This window comes from Biomphalaria glabrata, chromosome 12, assembly GCF_947242115.1.
Source record: "Biomphalaria glabrata chromosome 12, xgBioGlab47.1, whole genome shotgun sequence".
Lineage (NCBI taxonomy): Eukaryota > Metazoa > Mollusca > Gastropoda > Planorbidae > Biomphalaria > Biomphalaria glabrata.
In genome coordinates, this window is record NC_074722.1 from 11,356,591 (window position 1) to 11,382,168 (window position 25,578).

Consider the following 25,578-nt stretch of genomic DNA (forward strand, 5'->3'; position numbering starts at 1 on the left):
GTAACGAAACGAAAGTAAACATAAACACAAGTTTATATATAGGTGCTAGGCCTCATGCTAAATCGATCACATGATTGACTGCTCGTAGAGGAGAATGCCGTCAACTTGTTCTTTAAGATACAAAGATAAAGTTGTAATTGTGACGGGAGGAGCCTCTGGAATTGGATTGGGTGCCGTAAAAACTTTTGGTAAAACTGATTTTATATCGTATCTAATTATATAATACAGACGTTACTTCAAAAAAAGAATAGTCTATGACTATGTCTATAATTATAATGTGATATATGATTAGCAGATTACGTATATTGAAATATTATTATTATATTCATATTGCACATGACCATGATTATCATAATAATTAATATCATTATATTATTTATTATATAATTGACTTCTACTTCCTACAATGGCTACACACTCATCACACTGAGACCAGTGATAGTCTATCTATTACTGTTAGGTCTATAATATAATTATAGTTTATAGTATTTAGTAGTATAGATTTAGATCTAGAAATCTAGAGTATTCTATATATATAGAGTCCAGATATATAATATATCATCAGACTGAGACATTTATCTATATAAATATAAAAAAAATTATTATAGAGACTAAGAGAGTATCTAGATCAGAGTCAGAGTAACTATATAGTTATATAGTCTAGGCTCTAGTATAGTATAGGGTATTATATAATATAGATAGTTTACGTAACTAGATATTAAAATATCTAGTTACTCAGAATCAGGTTTCTATTATATTTTAAGAATATATATATATATGCCATTAACATAGATCTGGGAGGGGGGATCACAAATAAAAAGTTGAGAAGTGCTGCTCTAAATACTCTAAATTTAATCTAGGCCTCTCTTGCTGTTGTTTTATTATAATTGGAGGTTTGGGTTAGAGCTTTATAAAATCTCCACCCCCCAAAAGTTCTCAACCTTTTAGTTGGTTAGATGGAATAAATTTATGCTGTTTATAAATACTTTAACATTGATTTCTCCTACAGTTGAAAATGGTTCAAAAGTTGTATTTTGTGACCTCAATGGTGAGTAAACATTCAAATTAATTTCAAATGTTCTTTTTATGAAACAAGACTTCAAAATTCCATAAATTGGAAATGACTAGGCCTTCTTATTTCTAAATTTCTATCCAATTAAAACATTAATAACAATGTAGGCCCTATGCAATGTCCAAATATGCAATATATTTAGGCCTTATTAGTGATTTACCTATTCATCTATTTCTACTGAGAAAGTTTTAAGATGAGATAAAGTATGTATAGTAAAGAGTGGTAGTGCCTTCTTCATGTTGTTATTTCTTTCTGTCAATACATTGGGAAGCATGGTCGAGAGGCTAAGTGCACTTGCACTTGGCTTGGCTTGGCTACCTAGAAGGCGGTTCGAGGTTCGACACCCGACTCGGGCAGAGTCGTGTTTACTGAGCGCCTAAATGCAGCATGGAAAACCAACTCCTAGATACCCCCTCCCCCCACTGGTCCACAAAAGAGATTGGACCAAAATCGCTCTGAGCATGCTATAAGCATGAAAGTAGCGCTATATAAAAGCTATAATAATAATAATACATCTTTTTTATAAGAGATGCCAATTATCTTATTATTTTATACTTTATAAATTAAAGTTTTTAATAAAATTGTTTTATTTATTTCAGAGAAAGATGGCTTATCTGTTGAGACTAGTCTCAATGCTGAAGGGCCAGGAGAGTGTAAATTTATTGTTTGTGATGTCAGTAATGAAGAGCAAGTAAAGGTGAGTAGAAACTATTTTGGTGACCTTTCAATGACTCTGGTTTACCATGGAGTTGCCATCAAATAGTTCCCTTTATATTCATCTGGTTTTTTTTACCTGTTTTGTCAAAGAGAATTCTCATCCATTCTTATTATTTTAAATTACCTGCATCTTTTTTTTTTATCTACTATGCTAACTTTTGAGGTCATTGTAGTTTTTTCAACATTTCAATTGTCTGCCTGACTTCTGTCTTTTGTTACAGTACAAATTAATTTAAGCCTCAGTAGTTTTTTTACAGTCTCTAACATAAACAAATTCAGATCCATTTTTTTTTCAGTTAATTTTTTCTAAGATATTGCCATGATAAAAATGTATTCCTTAAAAAAAAAAAAAACAATTCTTTTCATATGCTAACTTTTTAAAGGTTGAGTGAATTTAAGTTTGTCAAGGTTTGCAAGAAAGTTATGTGTCTTTGCTTACCTCTACCAACACCTACTAATTGATAGACTGGGGTCTATATCCTGAATAAAAATGTATGCTTTAATGTTTGTGCTCAAAAACTCCAAATTGGTTGCTGAATACTTGTCCATTAATTGTAGTAGTAACTAATTTCCTATATGCTAATGAAAAGTAATCATTTCGATTCCTTACACATTTTTTAGAAAAATCTAAAAAAAAAAAAACATTTACAAAGTATATTTATTTTAAGCACAATTAGTATAAATAAAGGAAATATTACACAATGGAGGTGGTACTTTGATAATAAGAATTAGATTAAGTATTAATTAAATTTGAGAGCAATATTTAAAAAAAAAAGTTACTTTAAAATGTAAATGCTAAAAATAAAAAGTGAAAGTATTCCTCTTCATTTGTGTCCCTTTGTTATGACGTAATGTGCCCATTTTATTTATTGGATTTTCAAGTATCAGGAATTAATATTTTTTTAAAAGAAACTATTAATTATTGTTTTAGTTGGGTTTAATAACACATGCAAGGCATATTAATTAATTGTATTGCATTTTTTCAAGATTAACGCATATTTCCTCCTCTTAATACATAGTAAAAAAAAAAGATATGGTAGTGCTGTATGCAGACAGAATAATATCCATTGCTGGTTTGATCAGATTAGAAAAAATCATAATCTAATTAATCATTTGTGGCATAATTATATGCTTTCAATCTTTTTATAGGTCAGGTATTCTCTTAATATAAAAGAAGTCAAGGTTATTTCTTTACATACACTCCTAAGCCTATATATTTCTTATCAAAGAGTTGTGAACAATAAAATTGGGACACAGAGATAACTATAAAAATGATGTCAGTGACACATGCACCTACTATTTCTGCAGTGTATGTTGTAAATAGATAAATATGATAAATTATAAAGCGTCCCTGTTGTTGACCTCTACTACACTTTTTTATCTTAAAGATAAATGAGTGCAATTTTATGTTGATATTGACAAGTTTTAAAGATAAATATGGGAAGGAAGTAGTTTTCCTTCTTCCATTTTCTAAGTCTTTCATATGCAAATATTAATAGCTATGTTAGAGAACTGGATGTCAGAGGTAATTGAGACACATGCCATTAGGAAGCAATTTATAGGTAATGGAGTGCTTACATTCAACAATGACCACCAACTCTTGGCCTTCACATGTGGTTCAGATATTGAGTTTGGCGGAATTGTCTCATTAATTGGAGAAGGGGGCAAAGGCGAGTAACTGGCGGCTAAACCAGCAAGCTTTGGGCAGGAGAGCTCCTTAGCCATGACTGACTACCCACCTAGGAGAAGGAAAACTCTGAATTCTAACCTTTGCTGCCTTGAAGCTATACCCAATCATGGGAAAGGCTTCAGGAGTCAACCCTGAGGAAAAATTAGGAGCATACATTAGCTGCGTGGAGATGGGGGGAACTGATGTGTGGGCGACATTGTTCCGACCACAGCTAATTCCCAGGCATTCATCTTATTTCTATGAGATGATCCATAGTCGCTTTGTGACTGAAGGAGGGCATATAAAATGTTTAAGAAACTTAGATGGATCATATAGAACTTAAAAAGCAGCAGAGCCTCACTGATTATTGTCAGGCTTTCATTAATAATTATCATTCTCAATATTTATACTAAAAAGAGACACACGTTTGTTTTCCTTGTTGAAGCTGGAAAAGTAAAGTAAAAGTGTCCCCTTCAGACCTTGCGATCTATGGGGCAGATGATGTTAAGGTCATCTGTTTCTTTGGCCAATGGTTAACAAGAAGGGTGTTATGTGGCCAGCACAATAACTAACTGCCTTTACTTTCCCCAGCTAAAGTCAGGTACCCATTAGAGTTGGGTGGACTCAGGGGTGCCCTAAAAATCCCGAAATTCAAAATCCCAGTCTTCATTGGGATTCGAACCCAAGACGGGTTCAGAAGACAAGCGCTTAACCATTCGACCATCACGCTGGAGGCTGGAAATGTACTAAGAAATAAATTGCATTTTGATGGTGAAGAGGAGATTCCAAATTTTCTACCCTTGACTTATCTTGATAAATAGATCATTTCTTGAGTTATAATATGTATTGCTCAGTTAGATCCTTATCTTATATATATAATAAGGAAAGTTTTTAAAAAAAGTTTAAAAAAAGAATTTAACCACATAAAAAAACATAGTGTCAAGAATGTTTTTATTTGACCTCATAATAACATTTCAAATTCTTAAATTATATCTGCAACCCAATAACATTTCTTAAGACTATGCTAAAAAAATTTTTTTTTTTCCTTCATAGAAATTAATAGACTTTACTGTTGAAACATTTGGAAAATTGGATTGCTTAGTAAACAATGCAGGAGTGCGTAAGTAATAAACATATGATTTTATCATCTTTTTTGAGATTTTGATAGTCTAATTAAAAAAAAAATGCCGATAATTTTAAAACAAATTTGACTTCCATAAGCTGTTAGAACAACAATAAGATTTAAGAACATCCATTTTTTTTCTTAAATTTACATCTTTTTGTTCAAGATAGAGGGAAAAATCTTGCTAGTATATTTTCCACCACTAATTTTAATTTCATAAAGTTTAATTAATAATAAACATTTCATTAATAAAGCTACAATGCATACAAGTGAAACAGTCAAATATGCAATGAAAATGAAAAAAAAAACAAAAATTCTTTCTTTGTATTAATAAATTTTTATTAACATTTTGAAGGTTTACAGAATAGCATCTTTTAGAGAATATAATAATAATAATAATAATAATAATAATAATAATAACTGAACCTACACAATGCTGATGTCAATATCGGTTTGGACGACGTAGGGCATGAGATTCGCCAATGGGAAGAAAAAACAATCCACGGAAAATTTCCGGCTTCATTACATGGGGACAACATCGACAAGGCTGCTTCCTTAACATGGCTCAAAGCAGGTAATCTCTACCCTGAAACAGAAGGCTTTGTTACAGCAATACAGGACAGAGTAATCAGGACAAAAAATTACGAGAAGCATATCCTGAAACTCAATGTTGTCGACAAATGCCGAAAATGTGGAAATGTGGGCGAGTCGATTGAACACATTATGGCAGGATGTCCAGCCCTATCAGAATCGGCCTACCTGTGTCGCCATAACCAAGTTGCAAAGTTAATACACCAACACCTGGCTTTGACGTACAAATTGATCGATAAGGACACTCCCCCTTATTATAAATACTCTCCGCAAGAGGTTCTCGAGTCTACTGAACATCTGCTGTACTGGGATAGGCCTATTCTGACCGACAAAACGGTAGATTTCAATCTCCCGGATCTGCTGTTCATCGATAAAAAAGAAAAAAACGCTACCATTATCGATATCGCCGTACCACTGTCTCATAATTTAAGAAAAACTAAGATAGAAAAAACAAAGAAAATATGGGAACCTAGGCTTTGAGATTAAGCGTCTATGGAAATTGTCCAAAATAACAATATACCCCATTGTTATATCAACCGAGGGGATAATAACAACTGACCTCACAGACACCTTCAAGGCCCTTAACATTCCTAGGAACATCTTCGTTGCCTGTCAGAGGGCGGTACTGCTGCAGACCTGCCACATCACCAGAAAATTCCTCAGTGGAAACTGTTAAAGGGACTACGATGAATTTTGTTTCTCTTTAGCGAAACTCGACCCTGGCAGCGCCAGAGAATGACTACTCGTTCATTTCTAACATAATAATAATCTTTATTGTTCGTAAAGAATGTTTATTTTTTTTACTATTTTTTTATTATTATATTTATTCAACCTATTAGTTGGTCAGCATATTCTATTTATATAAAAGAAATCAAGGTAATTATTTTGCGCAGATAAGTTTTTAAACAGAGTATTTCTTTTCAAATTATTTGCTTATGAAAAAAACAATTTTGTGATACTATCACTAAAAAATTTCCTCCTATGTATTTGTTTAACAGAGTTAATTTGATATGGTTTTGCCGCTCAGCTATTAAACCTCAAGTGAGCCATATCCCAATGGAAAATTCATGGTCTTCATTTGAGATTTAAAAGGGGTGTAGTGGCCAAGTGGTAAAGCATTTGGCTTTTTAACTGATGGGTCCAAGGTTTGAATCTTGGTGAAGACTGGGATTTCAAGGGTGCCACTGAGTCCACCTAACTCTAACAGATACCTGACATTAGATGGGGAAAATAAAGTGGTTGGCCATTGTGCTGGTCACATGACATCCATTGGCCATAGAAATAGATGACCTTTACATCATTAGCCTTATCAATTGCTAGATCGCAAGATCTGAAAAGGGTACTTTACTTGTTGTTAGGTTTAATTAGCATATCCCACACATTCTACAAGTTGATATGGTTTATATTAATACAATTAATATTTTTTAAAGCTATCAGTTAATATTTTCTTAAAATCTGATTTAATTAATGTCAAGCATCTGTTTCTTTTGGTCTAGATCCTCCACATAAGCCTGTTGATGACTTCTCGTCTGAAGAGTTTAAAAGTCTGCTTGATGTCAATGTCATAGGATTTTTTCATGCCACTAAGGTAAGTCTAAGTTGAGCAACGCCATTTCTGACCAGGGACTGAAACTTTTTGCACTAACAGGTTCTCTTGCCAATGTGAGCCAATCAGGCATTCTATGAAAATATTGAAAATGTTAAATATTTGATATTAGTATCAAAGAAAATAGATTAAATAAAGAACTATTATTATTATTCTGTTCCAAATGTCTAAATTTATTAAACTAAGTATGCTATTAATAGACATCATTTAATTTGTTTTTGCTCACAGGAATCATGAAGTTCGTTTCATAGTTTATAGCTATAAAAGGCACTTTCTCTTTCTCAGAGTTGTAAAAAAAATTTAAAGCCTTCAAGTTTTGGGATTTAATGTATTAAATAATTCAGATTTTGTTTTGTACAGTCTTTCAAGTGATTCTCTTTTATATGGCTATGCTTTTATTGTATATTAATTAATGCTAATTAGTTATTGAGATTTTACCTTACCTTTACCCATTGTTTAGTCTTTTGGACCATTGGGGCACCGAGCAAGACTCGTCAACCGTCTTTCTCCATTCCTCCCTGACTTTTGCCTTGTTTAGAACCTCTTTCAGTGGCAGGCCCGTCCATTCTTTTATTTTGTCCTCTCATCACTTTCTTTGTCTGCCTCTTCTTCTTTTTCCTGGTAATGTTATTGAGATAGTGGTAATTAATTAATGTTGTTTGATAGTAAATAGGGAAATAAATCTTACAGTATCAAGAGATATGTTGTAAATGTAGAGTTCTTCCCCTTGGGTAAGTTTTTTTATATTTTTTTATTTTTGAAATGGAAGTATTTTTTTGCTTGTTTTCAGTATGCTATACCTCATTTAAGAAAGACGCAAGGGAATATTATAAATAATGGTAGCTTGGTGGCCTATATAGGTCAGCCTGGAGCAGTCACATATGCAGCCTCTAAGGTAGGAATAAATATGGGAGTTATAATTGTATTGCAATCAGAACTAAGCTTTTGACTATTACTATGTTATTGAACATAAATCTTGTCTTTGTTACAGGGTGCTGTTATATCTATGACTAAAGCTCTGGCTATTGATGAGGCCAAGTACAATGTGCGAGTCAATTCGTAAGTGGGTGATCAAATGTTAAATGCAATTGAAAACTGGGGATTGAATCTTATAAATATGTTCATAATTTATCAGGGGACAGGCAGATCACATAAGCAAGAAAAAAAACAATACCTACTGCTTTAATTATAAGGGAAGCTATCAGTTCATCCTGTACACTTATTTTTTGTAAAGAGGACTCGCTATATGACAATTCATCAAAGCATTCAGTTGCTAAACAAAGCCCTGGCTAAGTTGTTCCACTTTCTGGTAGAATGACATCCCTATTAATTGTTAATACTCAGAAATAGGAAATTATCTTATCTATGACATTCTTTACTTAATTAGCTATATGTGATATTACGAAGTTAGTTACAAATAATAATGGTCTTGTAAGGTTAATAGGCTTTTGATTTAAAAAGTCAAAACATTAACTAATCATTGGTGTAGTGCATAATTTGTATATAAAATCTTCACGGCTGCCTTGTTGTAAGTCAGACAAATTGTTTTAAAACTAGTCAGATCATGTGACAATATATGTCTTGTCCTAGAATAGCTGCATCCTTCATTTGTTCACCTACATTTTCAGTGGTGACACCTTTTCAAGGGAAGGCAGGAAGGCATTGCTTAAGAGCAATGTTTTCATCATTAACGTTGTTAACTCTTTCAGTGCAGGGTTACTCTCAGGGAGTAACTTTGCTAGCACTGCTGGTGGAGATCTGTTTTCTTTTAAAATAAAATCAAATGTTAAATTATATAATAAAATAAAAAAGTTACATTAGTTTTAGTAACTCTAACCACCCTGCATATTTTTTTTTCATTTAAGAAAACTTAATTGTTTCAATGCACTGTTTTGTTTTAATGATAGATTTTCTCCTGGAAATATCTTCACTCCCTTGTGGGAAAAGGCAGCCTTAGCTTCTCCAGATTATAACAAATGTATTCAAGCTGGAAAAGATGCTCAGGTGAGAGATATTTCAACTGTATGTTCATCAATTCAAATCGAAGCTAGTCAGACATTTTTTTGCATGTTGACCTTGCTTTTTTAGATTTGACTGTTCATCATTAAAACACAAACATAATTTATCTATTTTGGAAATAACATTAACATCTTTAATTAAAAAGCTCTGAAATTTTATTTTATTTCTAAAGATTATCCTTTCTGTGTTTACCAGTTGTGTTTGGCCTTTACATAATTTTGTTTGTATTAACAACAATAAAATTTATCTAAAAAAAAAAAAGAGAACAAAGGATGTTAAACCTATTTCAAAGTTTACTAAAAAAAAAAATTTTGCTTTATATTGCTTGATGGTAACATTGTTCATCTCAGTGGATTACATTTTCAACTGGGATTGGAGTAAAATGTTCTTGGCTTAAAAATTGATTCTATTAATTTTTTTTTCATCAAATACAATATAAAAATGGTTTTAAGAATAACTGAGCTCATAATGACCAACTGAAATGAGAGGTCCCAGGTTTGAATCTCTGTGAAGACTGGGATTTTTTATTTCAGGTTTTTTAGGATGCCTCTGAGTCAACCCAACTCTAATGGGTACCTGACTAGTTAGGGAAAATAAAAGTGGTTGGTCATTGTACTGGCCACACGACACCTTCGTTAACTGTTGAGGATAGCAACAGATGACCTTTACATCATCTGCCCTATAGATTTCAAGGTCTGAATGGGTTACTTTACTTTACTTTACTTATAATTATTTATGTATAAAATTATAGAAATATGGAAATAGTTCATATTTTTTAAGTCATCTTTCAGTCTTATTAGAAAAATTACAGTTAGCATTATTCATGATCTAAATAGTTAACCCTAACTATAACCCTTTTTTAAAAATATAATTGTGGATAGCTTTAATAATATTCTGATTCAGTCTTTTCCAAAAACATTTAAAACATATATGTTGAAATCAGAGCACTATCAAAACTTCAAATGGACTAATAATTCTGTGTACACTATTACTTAACTAAAAATCTGCATTGTCTCAAGACCTCTTAATAATAAACAATAATAATAAAAAAAAAAACTTATTTATTTTATCATAAAATAGTTATAGACAATTGAAAATTATAACTTTATCAGATTATTACTATTATTTCTGAAAAATTCGAACACTTTTCCGTGTAAAAAAAAGAAGCTATTCAATTCTAAAGATTACATAGTTTTTATACAGAAGACTATTTTATCTGCTTCATAATCTGTTGAATATGGAATTTAATATCAGATTATATATCTCCAACAAAAAAAAAAGACAACCTGCTTGTCTCTATCTTGACTTCTAAGTCTCTACCCCCTCATTGACACTCCTTAACACACTGATCTATTTTAACCACTGTACATGTGCTCTAGGGATTAATTTAAGGGTGAAAAAGACAGACACAGACTCATACACAGGCTTGCAACAAAACTGCATGTCAACACGGATGGCTTAGGCAACAATTACATCTCAATTATATTTTGTCTTATTTTCTTAGTTACTGGGACGATTTGGCACTATTGAAGAGTGTGGTTTAGTGTGCTTGTTCCTAGCTGCTGATGCCACATTTTGTACAGGAATTAATATCAATGTCAGTGGAGGAGCTGAGCTGGACTATGGCTACAAAAACAAAACTACGCTAAAAGAATAGATTTAATTACAGCTCAGTGCTATGTATAAATAACAACTTTCTTACTTTTATATTAAAGATGTTTGTATAAACAGATTTTTAAAATCTCATATTGTCAAAATCATTTTTTTAAAGTGTTTTTCATGTAACTCATTTCCATTAAAATAGACTAAATTAAATATAAAGTAAATGTCAAGATGTTTCAAACAATTGTTAAGTTTATGTTACATGCTTTTAGTTGTCAATGTCATCTGTTCAATGTGAAATTTGTCCACAAAAATTCTTAGGCAATCAAGCAGTTATGAAATAAAAGTCAAATTATGTTAAAATATGTTTGAAAAATATATGTACATATTTATATTTCAAAAAGAACCCTAGGGTTTGCTTAGTTAAACTAGTCATAATGTTACCTAAATAAGTGTATTATCTCCATGTGCTATTAGCACAAGATAAATTAGAAACTTTTGTGAGCAAGTTACAAAATGATACACTCTTTATACTATGATTTTTTTGCCAATTGCATGTTATATGATAACTGGATTATATTTTGAAATATAAGGCCTAGCCCATTGTGCATCTAAAGTGCATTTATTGTATACACTTTTTTTTTTACTCTTTTAGAGATAAAGTATAGTTCACATCTGTTTGTAACCAGCATGTAACAAAGATGCATTTTGTTAAGTAACATTTTACTTTCTCCAGCAAAGGATATTTAGCAATTCTGAGATATGATTAAAATCTAGATACAAAAGTTCTAGCTTTGAAATCCAGTAACTTTACATTTTTATCAAACTTTATATCTTTTGATAACCACATACAATATCACTTAAAATAGTGAAAAGAAAAAAAAATTCTCTACAAAAATATCGTTTAAATGTAACACTTTAAGTACATGTTTATAATAAAACCACAGTTGAGAAAATATTCAAATATTTTACTACTCATTATCAAATGTGATTTTACTAGTCAGAAAAACTAAGACCTATTGTAAATAATTCATCAGAAATGTTTTGTACTTGTCTCCATTTGTACACTTGCATTTACTAAATGTAGTTTGTTTTCACTGCCTACCACAAGTTATTATTTCAAAGCATTATCCAAAATTTTTATGTTTTTAAAGCTTGGTCACTCCCTATTGTTTAAATCTAAATCAAATGGGAAAGTGTACTTTGCAATCAGACTTCTATTGTCTGAAATGCATATTATTTGTTAGATTACATCTGAAGTATAAAAGGCTTTATTTATTGCCTTTTTTTTCTTGTTGGCTTGTCTCTTACACAGATGACAATCAACTTGTATGTTGTGGACTATATTGTTATTAGCTATTTAATTTGAAGTGATATGTCCCTTGAACATTTTATTGTTTTTTTTTTTAAGGCAAACTATTAAAAATATCTTAAAGTTACCTTTCTTTTGTATAATAAGGTGCTGGTTAATCTTTAGTGCATTTTTAAAATGTCATAAGAAATAAAGTCATTTAGATGTTTTTACTTAAAATACCTTCTAATATGATAAACAATTTCTTCTTTAAGATAATGTTCTATTTGTAGAAAAGCTTATCTAAAAACATTCTTGTAAATTGGATTTCAAAATTGAATTGTTCTCTTGAATGTGGCTGGAAAAATGGTGAATTTTGATCTTGTAACATTTGTTACTGTGAATAGAATATTGCATTTTAGTAATAATAAATTGTGGTTGATATGCCCAACATTTTTAATTTAAACATTATTTTCAAAACATCAATTACCAAACACTTACATTTGAGATTGGTATAAAATAAAATCAAATCCATAAAAAGCAACTATTTGGTGTATCCAGAATATGAAAAAAACAATACATTTCTTCTGCACTTTTTAGCATTGTAGAATCAAGTACAAATTTAAATGTAAATGAATAGCAGATTACTGTGACAAACCTTTAATGTGTAATCTCCAATAGCTTTATTTCATTTCAAATGTAGGGAGGAAACGTTTTAATTAGATATTAAAAATGTTCCACTATTCTTAAAATATTGTATAATTACTTAAGAAGTACATACAAAGTTTTTTGTTTAGACATTTCCATGGAGTATTTAGACTCTTCTTTGCTCCCACCCAAAGTTTAGCTCTTCATTATATCAGTGAATTTCTACATAAACAAAAGGGCCACAACCAGTTGTTCATATTACATATTAAAGCGATTTTTTTCTATGGTACACATTTTGTTGTGCTATGAAATTAGAGTGCTTGCAGTGTATTTGTTGAAAAAAAAAAGTTAAACTATTAAAAGGATATTGCATATTATTAACTATTGTGATAGATGTGTTTTTAATTTGAATTTTATTTAATATAATTACCAAACATAAATACATTTATTCCATTTGTATTTTGAAACTTAAAACTTTTCATTTGTGCTGTTCATTGTTATACAAGGACACTCGAGTGCTTTCATTGTATTTGTTCTCATATCTGTATTTCATATTGTAAGTCATGGTTCAATGTAAAAAAATTGTATGCTTAATACAATGTAATATACATATATTTTATTTTGATACTTCTTAAAATTTTGTTGTTTGCAAGAATGGTTTAGCATATTTATAAACTACGTAAGAAACTTGCAAACCTTTTTGTAAAACATTCTAAGGTAAATTTATATCTAAAGGAAACTTTGTTGTCTAGGAAATTCCAAAAACTTCTTTTATTTTAAAATCATTTTAGAAATAATTATCACCGTCATTTCTCAATATTTTTTTTTATACATAAATTACTTAGGCTCAGATGTAATAAAATAAGGCTCAGATGTAATAAAATAGATTCTTTAAATTAACAAATGGTTAGAGAATAATCAATTTGGAATAATGGCAAGCAGATTCAATTATCTTATGATATAGTTAATAAATTGTTTAAAATAAAAAGGTGTAAAAAAAATATATGGTTCTATTATTGGTTTCTTTAATATTAATTTTAAAAAGTTCAGGGTCTCAGCTTGTGATAATTCCATTTTTTTTTGCAGTATTTGAAATAATTTTGTATGTACTATTGAATGTAAAAGCCCCAGACTTTTTTGTATGCTCTTTTTGCATTTGGATTTTATTTTCTAAATTAAATACAAAATAAAACAAAAATTTACACTGACATCTTTTTCTTTTGTATTTTTTTTACATAGTGTATCTTCATATTTACAAGAAAATAACATTAACAATATCAATACAACATTTACAACAACAAAGAAGTTAAGTTTCTGGGTCATCAGTAATTTCTTCATCTGGTGCACACTGCAGATGGGAAACAAATAAATAAAGTTGAAACAAGCTGTTTTCAAAATGATCTATTAGTCTACTTCATTCTATCAGACTTTTTCAAATATGTGGCCTGCCAAACTACCAAGGAATTTACTTTCCTAAGAGCAGTCAGTTAACTGATCATAAAGACAGAAATGCCCTTAACATCAAATTTATTTTTATCCAAGACTTTATAATGCGCTCTCCCATTTAACTGCCTTAATAAAAAGTAGAGTTCGCCTTTCAGACTTTGCAGATGATGTAAAGATCATATGTTTCTTTGGCCGACAGTTAACAAGGGTGTCATGTGGCTAGCACAACGACCAACTGGCTTTACTTTTCCCCAACTAGTGTCCAGTACCCATTAGAGTTGTGTGGACTCATAAATCCTGAAATTAAAAATCCCAGTCTTCACCAGGACTTGAAACCGGGACCTCTAGATCAGAAGCCAAGAGCTTTACCGCTCAGCCACCGCGCCTTCAACGGCCTTAATATGTTAAAGAAACAAACAAACAAAAAAACTGCCTTAAAATGTTAAAATAAAACAGTCCCATAAATTGGATTCAACATATTCTGATTGTGCACTTTTTAATACATGAAATGCACTAGGAAGAGAAGAAAAGGTTCTTGCCTCACAATAGTGTGGACTTTTTTTTTGTCTGTTGGAGTGAATGTGAAACATTGCAAACCAAAATAGACCATGATAATTACTTCCTTGTTAGTGCTATTGTTTTGAGGATATTGATTTATGTTTGCATTATATATGGTTTTCATAAGCACTTCTCAAATCAGTTCCATATACAAACATATGTAGCCTTTGTTCAAAACTTACATAATATTCAACAAAACAAATTTGTCCATCTTCCGTTTTAATCATGTATTGTAATGAAAGAAATCCTCTACTGTCAGTCCTTATTGAGATTCTAGTTGACAAATTCAGTGCCTTCACAGATGGTTTCAGAAGACTGATTTTATAACTGAAAACAAGAAGATACAGATATAGTTCCACAGCATGTGACTAGGTTTTTAAAACATGAGAATCATCATTTTTGACAAGAACATATAAAGGAGAACATAAATGTGGGCTGCAATGTTAATTGATTATCTGAAAATTTGAATAAATGAAAAACAAGAAAAAACAAAAATACTTTTTTCAAAACTACCTCTTTAGCTAGACTTTAAAAAACTACCTCTTTAGCTAGACTTTAACAAAAAGATAGATCATTGTTTTATCCTGGAAACCCCCCCCCCCCCCCCCCTATTTAAACTATATTCTAAGAAATGTCTTTTTTGGGAATGTTTGAAAAAGTTCTAAATTACCGCTTAGTTTATTAAACTGTCAAAAAATTATATATAAAAATAATAAAAATAATTAAAATATCAAGAGCCACATGCTTCCATAATATTTTGACTATTGTAAGGCTGCTTTAATGAAGCTTAAAAAATGATTAGAATAGTTTTCTAACCAATTTTAGTAATTCAAGTATCTAAACATAAAACTCCCCTTCCCAAACCAAAAAAAAATGGATTGATATAACTGTAACCTAAACGACTATGTAGAAAAAAGGTATGTATAGTAAACTTTAGAAACTGTGTTTAGCAAAAATTATTTTATACGACATAAACATGAAAAAGTTTGCCTAAGATTTGGATCTTTTGTCTATGTTATTCAAAGTATTATTCTTAGGCAAATAAGTCTTGGGTGAAAATTGGTTTAATTTTTAAAAAATTTAATTTTAACCTTTGAAACTTAATGTTTCCGTTAATAATTCATAAAAAAAAAGAGTGTAACGCTTAAACATATTTAATAACTAGACAAATGTTGAAATATCAAAAAAAAAATTATAAAAATTATAACAATACTTAGCAAAATGTGATTACCGATTAGTTTGAGTTTGATTGCTGAGGAAAGATTCCACCATTTCTGAATCTTTTGGAAAGGAGGACTGAAACAAAGTAACAGAGTCTATCAAACAGTTATTAATAGAATAGAAGATAATAGGATAGAATAGTAAACAAACTCATTAAGAATATTATACATTTACTGTGCATAAACTATAATTTAGATACTTTGCAGAATTGCACATGGCAACAAATACCCAATTTTGACCAACATATTTTGTTAATGAAGCAGTGCTGCAGTCTTTGTATAAATTTTCTAGCTTTCCTATTCAGAAACAGTAATGTCACAAGCTCCCAGCTTTGACAGTAAAAATAATCCCACATCTAAACTGGTCTTGGTAATTCCTTTTTTTAAAGCACCAAATAAAAAGGGCCTTTGGCATGCAGTCATCTACCATTAATAAGTATTGCCCAGATTGACCTACACCAGAAAACTATTATTTGTGAGGTATTCTTGCCAAATTATAATCATAATGGAGCACATCTCCTTGACAGAAAAGCTACAATATAGAGTAACCTATTCTCATAGTAGTGTAAAATGAATCTGAGAACTGTCGTCTGGTAGGTGCAGTATGATATTCAAGCGGGAATCTTAAAATGCTTAAAATTCCTGACCAACATCATATTTACTGGATAATAGTATGGTTGCTTCTCTGAGGTACACATAATTTATTCAGATATAATCAAACCATATCAAAGCTCAAGATGTAATAAATTATTTCTAAAGGGGGAGTGTGGTGGCTCAATGGTAAAGCATGTGACTGAGAGGTCTTGGGTTTAAATCTCTGAGATGACTGGGATTTTGAATTTCAATATTTTCAAAATGCCCCTGAATCCACCAAACCTTACATTTGTTGAGGAAGGGTGTTTGGTCATTGTGCTGGTCATGACACTCTCATTAACAGTTGGCCATAGAAAAAGATCTCCCTAATGGCCTTCTTGACCCGATATTTCTAATATTGTACAAGCATGGCACAGCATCAAAAGTGTACATAATTTTGTAATAATCTTTTTCAAGTCAGCTTTTTACTAGTGATCTATACCATGATAATATAGAATGTTGCCATTCTCAAGGTTTTTTCACTGTCTCATAAGGTGTATGTCATACATGGTTAATGATAATAGTGTCTGTCTGAGATAATATAATCATTGTTTTCTCTCTGAAGACAAGGAATTAGATTCTGTTCCATTTATTAGGCAAGTTCATTTTTCTGTATATAGTTTCCCTTATTCTTGCCAATGCCTTCTGATGAGTTATTTTTCTTGAGTGCTATTGATTAACAGTGTTTTTAAGTTGTATAGTTTAGAGTATTTTCAATGATCAATCTATTTTTAACAATAGTGTACTTTTATCAAACTTCAAGTAACAATTTAAGTCCGAAAAAATCCCAAAATTCAAAATCCCACTCTTCATCGTGATTGTAACAAGAGGCCCCTCAGTTCGAAGGCCAAGCACTTTACCACTTAGACACCACACCCTTCTCTTATAGATTACAGACTTATTATGGTTCAGTGTTTTCTGTATTACTGTTACGACACTTTTTATTCTTCTGTCCTGAAGTGTCTCTAATAGTGATTTTTTTTTTTACAAATGGTCTTACTCTGAGCCAAACATCCCACTTTAAACTTGCTGTTTTACTTACTTCTATGACTCACCATTTTAACTATAACATCTCATACTTAGCTGACATCAATGTGCAATAAAAATTGTATAATGTGACCAAAAAAAAAAAAGAGCCTTAAGACTTACATGGGTGCTGCCAGCATTACCAAATGTAGAGAACTGTAGATAGGGCTGGTCAGGGGATATCAGTATCTGCAGTACTTCACTAGTGGTGTCTAGCTCGCTGAAAACTTCTTTCAAACATTCACTCTTTAGAGAAAAACAAACAAGCTAGGTTTTATTTCTAGCTACAGTTAAACATATATAAATATATTTTTTTGTTAGTTGTCAATATTATGTTTTAAGAATAAATAAATAAATATATAATAAATAAAATAAATAAATAAAATAATGATGTAATTTATTTTCTTTAGACAAAAAAAAGGCACATTGCATGATGAACATACATATACATATTTTTTAACTGTATGAGGGTATAGAAATTGCAGTTAATGTAAAAGATCTACATTCAGCCCACTGAAAAAAAAAAAGACTGGATGAATGTAAATGTATCTAAGTTTAATCAATAAAAAAAAAAAGAATAATAATATTAAATAGTGAACTTTCAATAATGTTAAGATAAAGCAAAAAAATGGGTTGGGCATTATGAAGTTTTAGATCTAGATTCCTGCTCTAGACTGAAACCTTCAGACTATCTAATTGGCTATAACTTAGATATACATTTGGATCAGAGCCTTTTCAAATTTTGCATAAAAAAATATGAAGGCTTAAAAAAAAAAGGTTGGTGGCCCCTAGAATAACCAAATTCTATTTTGATGACAATAACAAAACAATACCTTCATTATGATTTTATTCACAACATTAGCACTGGAGAAATCAAAGTCTAATACTTCATCTGGTTCTAGAGTTTTCAAGCTACAATCTGTCAGTACTCCATCTTCTTCTAGCCTGAATAAATTATAAAAAAAAAAATTAACAACTTTTTTTTTGTTTTTACAATTACAAAAAAAAATAAAAAAAATAATAATGATTTAATTTTTAGAGTGCTGTTAACAAACAAAATGTAGACTCAAGGCACTGTGATAGCATAACAAACATTAACAGTTTTAAACAGATAGGTCTTAATGTTCTTCTTGAATGTAGTGTAGCATGTTGTCTGTCTGAGATCAATGGGGAGTGAGTTCCAATGAACTCCATTAGGAACCTGGTAGTTTGTGATAAAAAGGGAATCTTTTCAATGAAAGACTTAATAACTTTAGTTTTGGAATGAAGTACAACTAATGTCAATGAATCAACCCACATTCACAGTTTGTTAGAAAATGTCTGTGCCTATGTGTACAACAAGCTGGCCAGCTCTCAGTTCGTTGATTTATAGGGTTAATACTTGTCAAGCATGCTATTGGCAAGGACTCAAATGAATAAAATAAATTTGACCTGATAACATTTAATAGCATAAAATAGTAAAAGAAAAACAAATGAGCTTAAAATGGTACAAACAGTTTATGACACTATTGGTAAATAAGTACTACCTCTATATAGCTTCTGATGTATCTAATAAAATAAGTACTACCTCTAGATAGCTTTTGATGTATCTAATAAAATAAGTACTACCTCTAGATAACTTTTGATGTATCTAATAAAATAAGTACTATCTCTATATAACTTTTGATGTATCTAATAAAATAAGTACTACCTCTAGATAGCTTTTGATGTATCTAATAAAATAAGTACTATCTCTATATAACTTTTGATGTATCTAATAAAATAAGTACTACCTCTATATAACTTTTGATGTATCTAATAAAATAAGTACTTCCTCTAGATAGCTTTTGATGTATCTAATAAAATAAGTACTACCTCTAGATAGCTTTTGATGTATCTAATAAAATAAGTACTACCTCTATATAACTTTTGATGTATCTAATAAAATAAGTACTATCTCTATATAACTTCTGATGTATCTAATAAAATAAGTACTACCTCTATATAACTTTTGATGTATCTAATAAAAAAGTACTACCTCTAGATAGCTTTTGATGTATCTAATAAAATAAGTACTACCTCTAGATAGCTTTTGATGTATCTAATAAAATAAGTACTACCTCTATATAACTTTTGATGTATCTAATAAAATAAGTACTACCTCTAGATAGCTTTTGATGTATCTAATAAAATAAGTACTACCTCTAGATAACTTTTGATGTATCTAATAAAATAAGTACTACCTCTATATAACTTTTGATGTATCTAATAAAATAAGTACTACCTCTATATAACTTTTGATGTATCTAATAAAATAAGTACTATCTCTATATAACTTCTGATGTATCTAATAAAATAAGTACTACCTCTATATAACTTTTGATGTATCTAATAAAAGAAGTACTACCTCTAGATAACTTTTGATGTATCTAATAAAAGAAGTACTACCTCTATATAACTTTTGATGTATCTAATAAAATAAGTACTACCTCTAGATAACTTTTGATGTATCTAATAAAATAAGTACTTCCTCTAGATAGCTTTTGATGTATCTAATAAAATAAGTACTACCTCTAGATAGCTTTTGATGTATCTAATAAAATAAGTACTACCTCTAGATAGCTTTTGATGTATCTAATAAAATAAGTACTACCTCTAGATAACTTTTGATGTATCTAATAAAATAAGTACTACCTCTAGATAACTTTTGATGTATCTAATAAAATAAGTACTACCTCTAGATAGCTTTTGATGTATCTAATAAAATAAGTACTACCTCTAGATAACTTTTGATGTATCTAATAAAATAAGTACTACCTCTATATAACTTTTGATGTATCTAATAAAATAAGTACTACCTCTATATAACTTTTGATGTATCTAATAAAATAAGTACTACCTCTATATAACTTTTGATGTATCTAATAAAATAAGTACTACCTCTATATAACTTCTGATGTATCTAATGAAATAAGTACTACCTCTAGATAGCTTTTGATGTATCTAATAAAATAAGTACTACCTCTAGATAGCTTTTGATGTATCTAATAAAATAAGTACTACCTCTATATAACTTTTGATGTATCTAATAAAATAAGTACTACCTCTATATAACTTTTGATGTATCTAATAAAATAAGTACTACCTCTAGATAACTTTTGATGTATCTAATAAAATAAGTACTACCTCTATATAACTTTTGATGTATCTAATAAAATAAGTACTATCTCTATATAACTTCTGATGTATCTAATAAAATAAGTACTACCTCTATATAACTTTTGATGTATCTAATAAAATAAGTACTTCCTCTATATAACTTTTGATGTATCTAATAAAAAAAGTACTACCTCTAGATAGCTTCTGATGTATCTAATAAAATAAGTACTACCTCTAGATAACTTTTGATGTATCTAATAAAATAAGTACTACCTCTAGATAGCTTTTGATGTATCTAATAAAATAAGTACTACCTCTAGATAACTTTTGATGTATCTAATAAAATAAGTACTACCTCTATATAACTTTTGATGTATCTAATAAAATAAGTACTACCTCTATATAACTTTTGATGTATCTAATAAAATAAGTACTACCTCTATATAACTTTTGATGTATCTAATAAAATAAGTACTATCTCTATATAACTTCTGATGTATCTAATGAAATAAGTACTACCTCTATATAACTTTTGATGTATCTAATAAAATAAGTACTACCTCTAGATAGCTTTTGATGTATCTAATAAAATAAGTACTACCTCTATATAACTTTTGATGTATCTAATAAAATAAGTACTACCTCTATATAACTTTTGATGTATCTAATAAAATAAGTACTTCCTCTAGATAGCTTTTGATGTATCTAATAAAATAAGTACTACCTCTAAATAGCTTTTGATGTATCTAATAAAATAAGTACTACCTCTAGATAGCTTTTGATGTATCTAATAAAATAAGTACTACCTCTAGATAGCTTTTGATGTATCTAATAAAATAAGTACTATCTCTATATAACTTTTGATGTATCTAATAAAAAAAGTACTACCTCTAGATAGCTTCTGATGTATCTAATAAAATAAGTACTACCTCTAGATAGCTTCTGATGTATCTAATAAAATAAGTACTACCTCTAGATAGCTTTTGATGTATCTAATGTTTACAGTATTATCTAAAATGGATGAAATAGCAGACCTTTGTTAGCGATGGTGGTGGTAGGAGGGAAATGCAGCATAATTAAATATAGATTATTTTCTACATATTGTTGATTCAAAGTAATTTACTATATTATTTGCAACATTTAGATTTATTTGTACATTTTTTTGGAAATTTAATCACACGTTTAAAAAAATTGATGCTGTATACTTACATAAGTATGAGTGGACAACCATATCCAGCATAACACATTTTTAAAGTAGTATTCCCACTTGGTGTAGTAGCGCTACTCCCAAAAATGGTTAGACACTCCTGAAAAGAAAAACAAAAAATCATTGAGCTATTGTGCTCACTATAAAGAATTGGAATGATTTTTTCCAAAAACCTCAAAATCTTAATATAATACCATACTGGTGAATTCCAAATTAATATCTTAAAATAAAGTTTAAATAAGCACTTTAAATAGATTTATAAAAAAAAAACAGCTAAATGAACTAAATGAACAATCACCAGTAAAACAGTAAGGTTAATTTTGAAAGCCAGTTGGTCCTCTTTGATGTGGTAATGGTGAAAGATACTTTCCTGAATGAAAGCATTGGCCTGGACACACTTTGCATCTTCCACTGTCACTTTTAGTCCCAGTGGGCTGGCAATGACTGTGGCTATCTTTCAGTGAGAAAACAAAAACAACAGAATTGAAGATAAAATTAAATTACAACACGGTATAGATTGATGAAGACTTTCTATGAGACTATTCTATTCAAAAATATATCACAGCATCCTGTCATTACAATGATTTATATAATCAAATCTCTGACCCTGATCTAACAAGTCCTTGAAGATTCTCTAGACTGATTTTACATAGCCATGTTAATTATAGATAAAACAAAGGAAGACAGTTTCTATAAAAAGCAAGTTTGAGAAACAGATGTGAGGTATAATCAAAGAAAAGATGAAAAAAAGGGAATGAAGGATACAATATGAGTCTGCCATATCTAGCCCTACTCAATAAATTTGTGTGATGTAGTGAAATTAATAACAAAAAATAGTAGTATAACTATATATTAACTCCTACTCTCTCTGCTTATAGTTCAGGTGGTCAGCATAACAGAGGTTCCCCTAAAAGGCTTTAAAGATCAGCTTAGGTGCCAGTTTGCTTTAACTGACATAAAAGTGAACATCTGGAAGCTTCCAAACAAAACAAGAAATCTACAGACATCGAGAGCAAAAAAAGAACCTTAACCAACTGCGCTGGATGTGGCCAAATATGTAGATCACAGCTAGGACTACGTCCTCTCTTTTGTGTTCATTACTTGATATGACACCCAGTTCATTTTTTAAACTAAGAAGAAGATTAAAAGATGGACTTACATCTTTAAAGTGAATGGCTTTCAGTATATTTGAAACATTGCGAGCATTGTCCAGCTTAGCTACAAGAAGATATTGACTGTCATCATCATCTCTTTGTGCTGATAACATTTCTAAAACATGAAATATATGACCTGTATACAAATATGTCTTATTACATTTTACTTAGGGTTACCAGACGTCCAACAAAAGGAGGACATGTCATTATTTGAGTCCATGTTCTCCATGTTCATTTTGCTTGTGCTAGTATGGGGGTGAAAGTATATATTGTTACCCTAATTTTTATATCTATATGTTCTGAACTTTATGATAATTTATCCCAATTAAACAGAAATAGCATTTTAAGTATATAATAAGTTGCTGGTCCACTTAACCAGTGGTCTGAATAACCAGATTTGACTGTAGATCTCAATGCAGCATGGAACTGAAACCTACCCTTTACCTAGACTCCAAATTGTCTGAGCCAAGAACATGGTCATTAAGTATGATTACTAAGCAGGTTGGAGTCATAAAAAAACAAGCAGAATAATTTTAAAAAATACTTAAAAAAAAAAACAAAGCTTATATTAAGTGTATTAACTAGTTTGGATTAATCATGTAATTAAATATGTAAAACATCATTCTGCATATCCTATCTAGCCATGTAAACTAATACCCTAGCTCTAGATTTAATTTAATCTAAATTCTAATAAACAATACTTTTAATACTATAATTAGTATAAATACTATAAAACAAAATTATTAAAATTATAATTATAGATTAGTCAATGATCAGATATTAGAATCTATTAGTAATTAGATCTAGATTTAAATTTACCTATTAATAACATTTACATTCCTTACATTATAATTATTATTAGAATCTAGAACTATATTTATATTATTATTTAATATTATCTAGACCAGTGATGCCCACAATACGGCCTGAGGGCCAGAGCCGGCCTGTAATGTGGTTCTGACCAGCCCGCCAAAACATCGTCACAAAATTTAGAAAATAAACAAAAATATATATATACAAAAAAAAAGGATGAAAAATGTTTTTTCTCTAGGCTAGAACTCTCACTTTTTCTTTGAGGTATTTCACACTAATCTATTGTCTTGTTAGTTATTTATGTTATTTTTTTTTCTATAAGAACACTAGGTGTTTTTTTTCGGCAACAAGAATTTACAAGAGTCTTGGACGATTTTGCGTATCTGTCTTGAGCTAGCTGTGTCCTTGACATCTCATTAATTTGTGTAACACAGCATATTTTTTCTGCATCATTTGGTTCATGTACTTCTGACATGATAGGAACATTCCATATAACATTTGTATGTTAATGAAATGGGAGTGTCGAAGAAATGATAATTGGATGTTGAAACTTCTAGGACAAGTGGATAGAGCTTTATTAAATATAACTTAACAAGCCAACATGTTTGATTTGTACAGAAAGTGTGGCTGTTTTAAAGAACATAACATAAAAAGGCATTCTAAAACAAAGCATTACAAAAATAAAATATGGAGGCATTGTTAGCTTGAGCGGCTAAGAAAAGATAGCTAAGCTACGTCGAGAGTTGAGCAATTGATGAAAATATTTACCAAGAAGTCAAGAAAATGAGTCGACTGTTATGGAGGCTATAGAGTTGCTCACATTTAAAGAAGAGAAATGAAATATAAAAAAAGTGCTTGCTACCAGTGATGGAATAAAAATCAGATTTAAAAAAAATGCATTTGAAGATGTCAGCCTTTCTGGCATGACAACTGCAAAACGAATGGACGATGTTGGTGAAAATCACCATTCAAAACTAAATGAGTCACAGAGCAGCAAATTTCGAAATAATTACTGTTGCTGCTGAGGAGAGACACCAACTGGAACTGATCGACTTACAAAGCCAGACTTCCCTGCTTGAGAAATTTCGAGCAATGCAGTCAATAGATTTCTACGCCATGTTGTCTACATAAACCTTGCTGCCTTGCACATTTCCGAAAACTATTGCTGTATTAGTGTACTACAAAGTTACAAAGTCTACAATGTTTACAAGCACTTAAATAAAATTTAGTAGAAAAACTTGTTCAGTTATAATATAAGACACCTGAAACCCTTGTTATGTAATTGACATATGGCTAGGGCCTATAGATCTAAGTAGGGCTACTGGAGCCCTGGGAATTGTTATAAAACTATTTTTAAAATTGTTTCTTAAGACTATTTCAATTTTCTGTATCTTAGTCACTAAGTAAGTTAGTCACTTAGACTTATTAGTGTACAGTAGTCTAGTCTACAGTCACACAGTGACTACACTGTGACTGTCTAGTCCAAGTCAACCAAGTCTAGAAACTTAAGTTTAATAAACTGATTATTAATATTTAAATAATTTAAATACTTAAATACCCCTAGAATCTATGTAGATCTATCATTTTATGTCTGGATCTACCATATAGAGAATCTAGATAGAAATCTAAATCTAGATTCTGGCATTAGGCTTAGAATCTAAAGAATCTAGATCTATTTATCTAGATATAGTCTAGATCTACTAGACTAGATAGATCTATTCTAGACTAGATTTAGAAAATTTGTATTAAACTGCATAATTTCAAGACAGAAGAGTTGCCTCGCGTTGATGGACTCTATTATTTTTCGCATTTTTAAATTAATTTTTTTTTTTCTCTCTCTGTCTGCGTTGCGTTACACAAGAAATAGAAAATATATATAATAGTTATAGATCTATTAGCAGTTCGCAACGGCTACGCCCGTTGATTCGTTTCCAGGCTTTTTATTGATTATTATGGCCGGAACACCCCTGCTTTTATTTATTTTGTTTTGAATTTTGATTAAGGTTAAGGGACCTCATTTTAACAATCAATTTAGCATACCTTTT

The 25,578-nt window shown here is 30.2% G+C and overlaps 2 protein-coding genes across 7 annotated transcripts; one reads left to right on the forward strand and one right to left on the reverse strand.

Moving 5' to 3' along the window:
- The first annotated feature begins 37 nt into the window (after positions 1–37).
- LOC106056178 (17-beta-hydroxysteroid dehydrogenase 14-like) lies at positions 38–13,546 on the forward strand. Its single transcript, XM_013212791.2, has 9 exons — positions 38–188; positions 1,010–1,048; positions 1,672–1,769; positions 4,512–4,578; positions 6,669–6,760; positions 7,569–7,673; positions 7,770–7,837; positions 8,686–8,782; positions 10,302–13,546. Exons 1-9 carry the CDS (start codon positions 95–97, stop codon positions 10,452–10,454), a joined length of 813 nt encoding a protein of 270 aa, XP_013068245.2. The 5' UTR covers positions 38–94; the 3' UTR covers positions 10,455–13,546.
- Position 13,547: 1 nt separating this feature from the next.
- LOC106056177 (cell cycle checkpoint protein RAD1-like) lies at positions 13,548–25,265 on the reverse strand. 6 transcript variants are annotated; one of them, XM_056006036.1, is made up of 9 exons: positions 25,092–25,265; positions 22,726–22,835; positions 21,865–22,020; positions 21,569–21,666; positions 18,055–18,166; positions 17,345–17,467; positions 15,574–15,638; positions 14,525–14,669; positions 13,548–13,686 (listed from the first exon to the last, which is right to left on the reverse strand). In XM_056006036.1, the coding sequence occupies exons 2-9, from the start codon at positions 22,831–22,833 to the stop codon at positions 13,645–13,647; spliced, it is 849 nt and encodes a 282-aa protein (XP_055862011.1). In that variant the 5' UTR covers positions 22,834–22,835; positions 25,092–25,265; the 3' UTR covers positions 13,548–13,644. The 6 variants fall into 6 exon arrangements, with proteins under 6 accessions (XP_055862011.1, XP_055862014.1, XP_013068242.1 ...); XM_056006039.1 differs by lacking the exon at positions 25,092–25,265 and adding an exon at positions 24,796–24,931; XM_013212788.2 differs by lacking the exon at positions 25,092–25,265 and adding an exon at positions 24,591–24,685.
- Positions 25,266–25,578: the final 313 nt, after the last annotated feature.

Bases quoted from the DNA above. Each gene is read 5' to 3' on its own strand.
- LOC106056177 (XM_056006036.1), bottom strand. From the start codon at position 22,833: ATGTTATCAGCACAAAGAGATGATGATGACAGTCAATATCTTCTTGTA. The intron at 22,021-22,725 runs GTAAGTCCATCT...TCTCACTGAAAG, and splicing joins AAGCCATTCACTTTAAAGAT to ATAGCCACAGTCATTGCCAG. The intron at 18,167-21,568 runs GTAAGTATACAG...TAATTTATTCAG, and splicing joins GGTTGTCCACTCATACTTAT to GCTAGAAGAAGATGGAGTAC.
- LOC106056178 (XM_013212791.2), top strand. From the start codon at position 95: ATGCCGTCAACTTGTTCTTTAAGATACAAAGATAAAGTTGTAATTGTG. The intron at 189-1,009 runs GTAAAACTGATT...TTTCTCCTACAG, and splicing joins GGGTGCCGTAAAAACTTTTG to TTGAAAATGGTTCAAAAGTT. The intron at 1,770-4,511 runs GTGAGTAGAAAC...TTTCCTTCATAG, and splicing joins GTAATGAAGAGCAAGTAAAG to AAATTAATAGACTTTACTGT.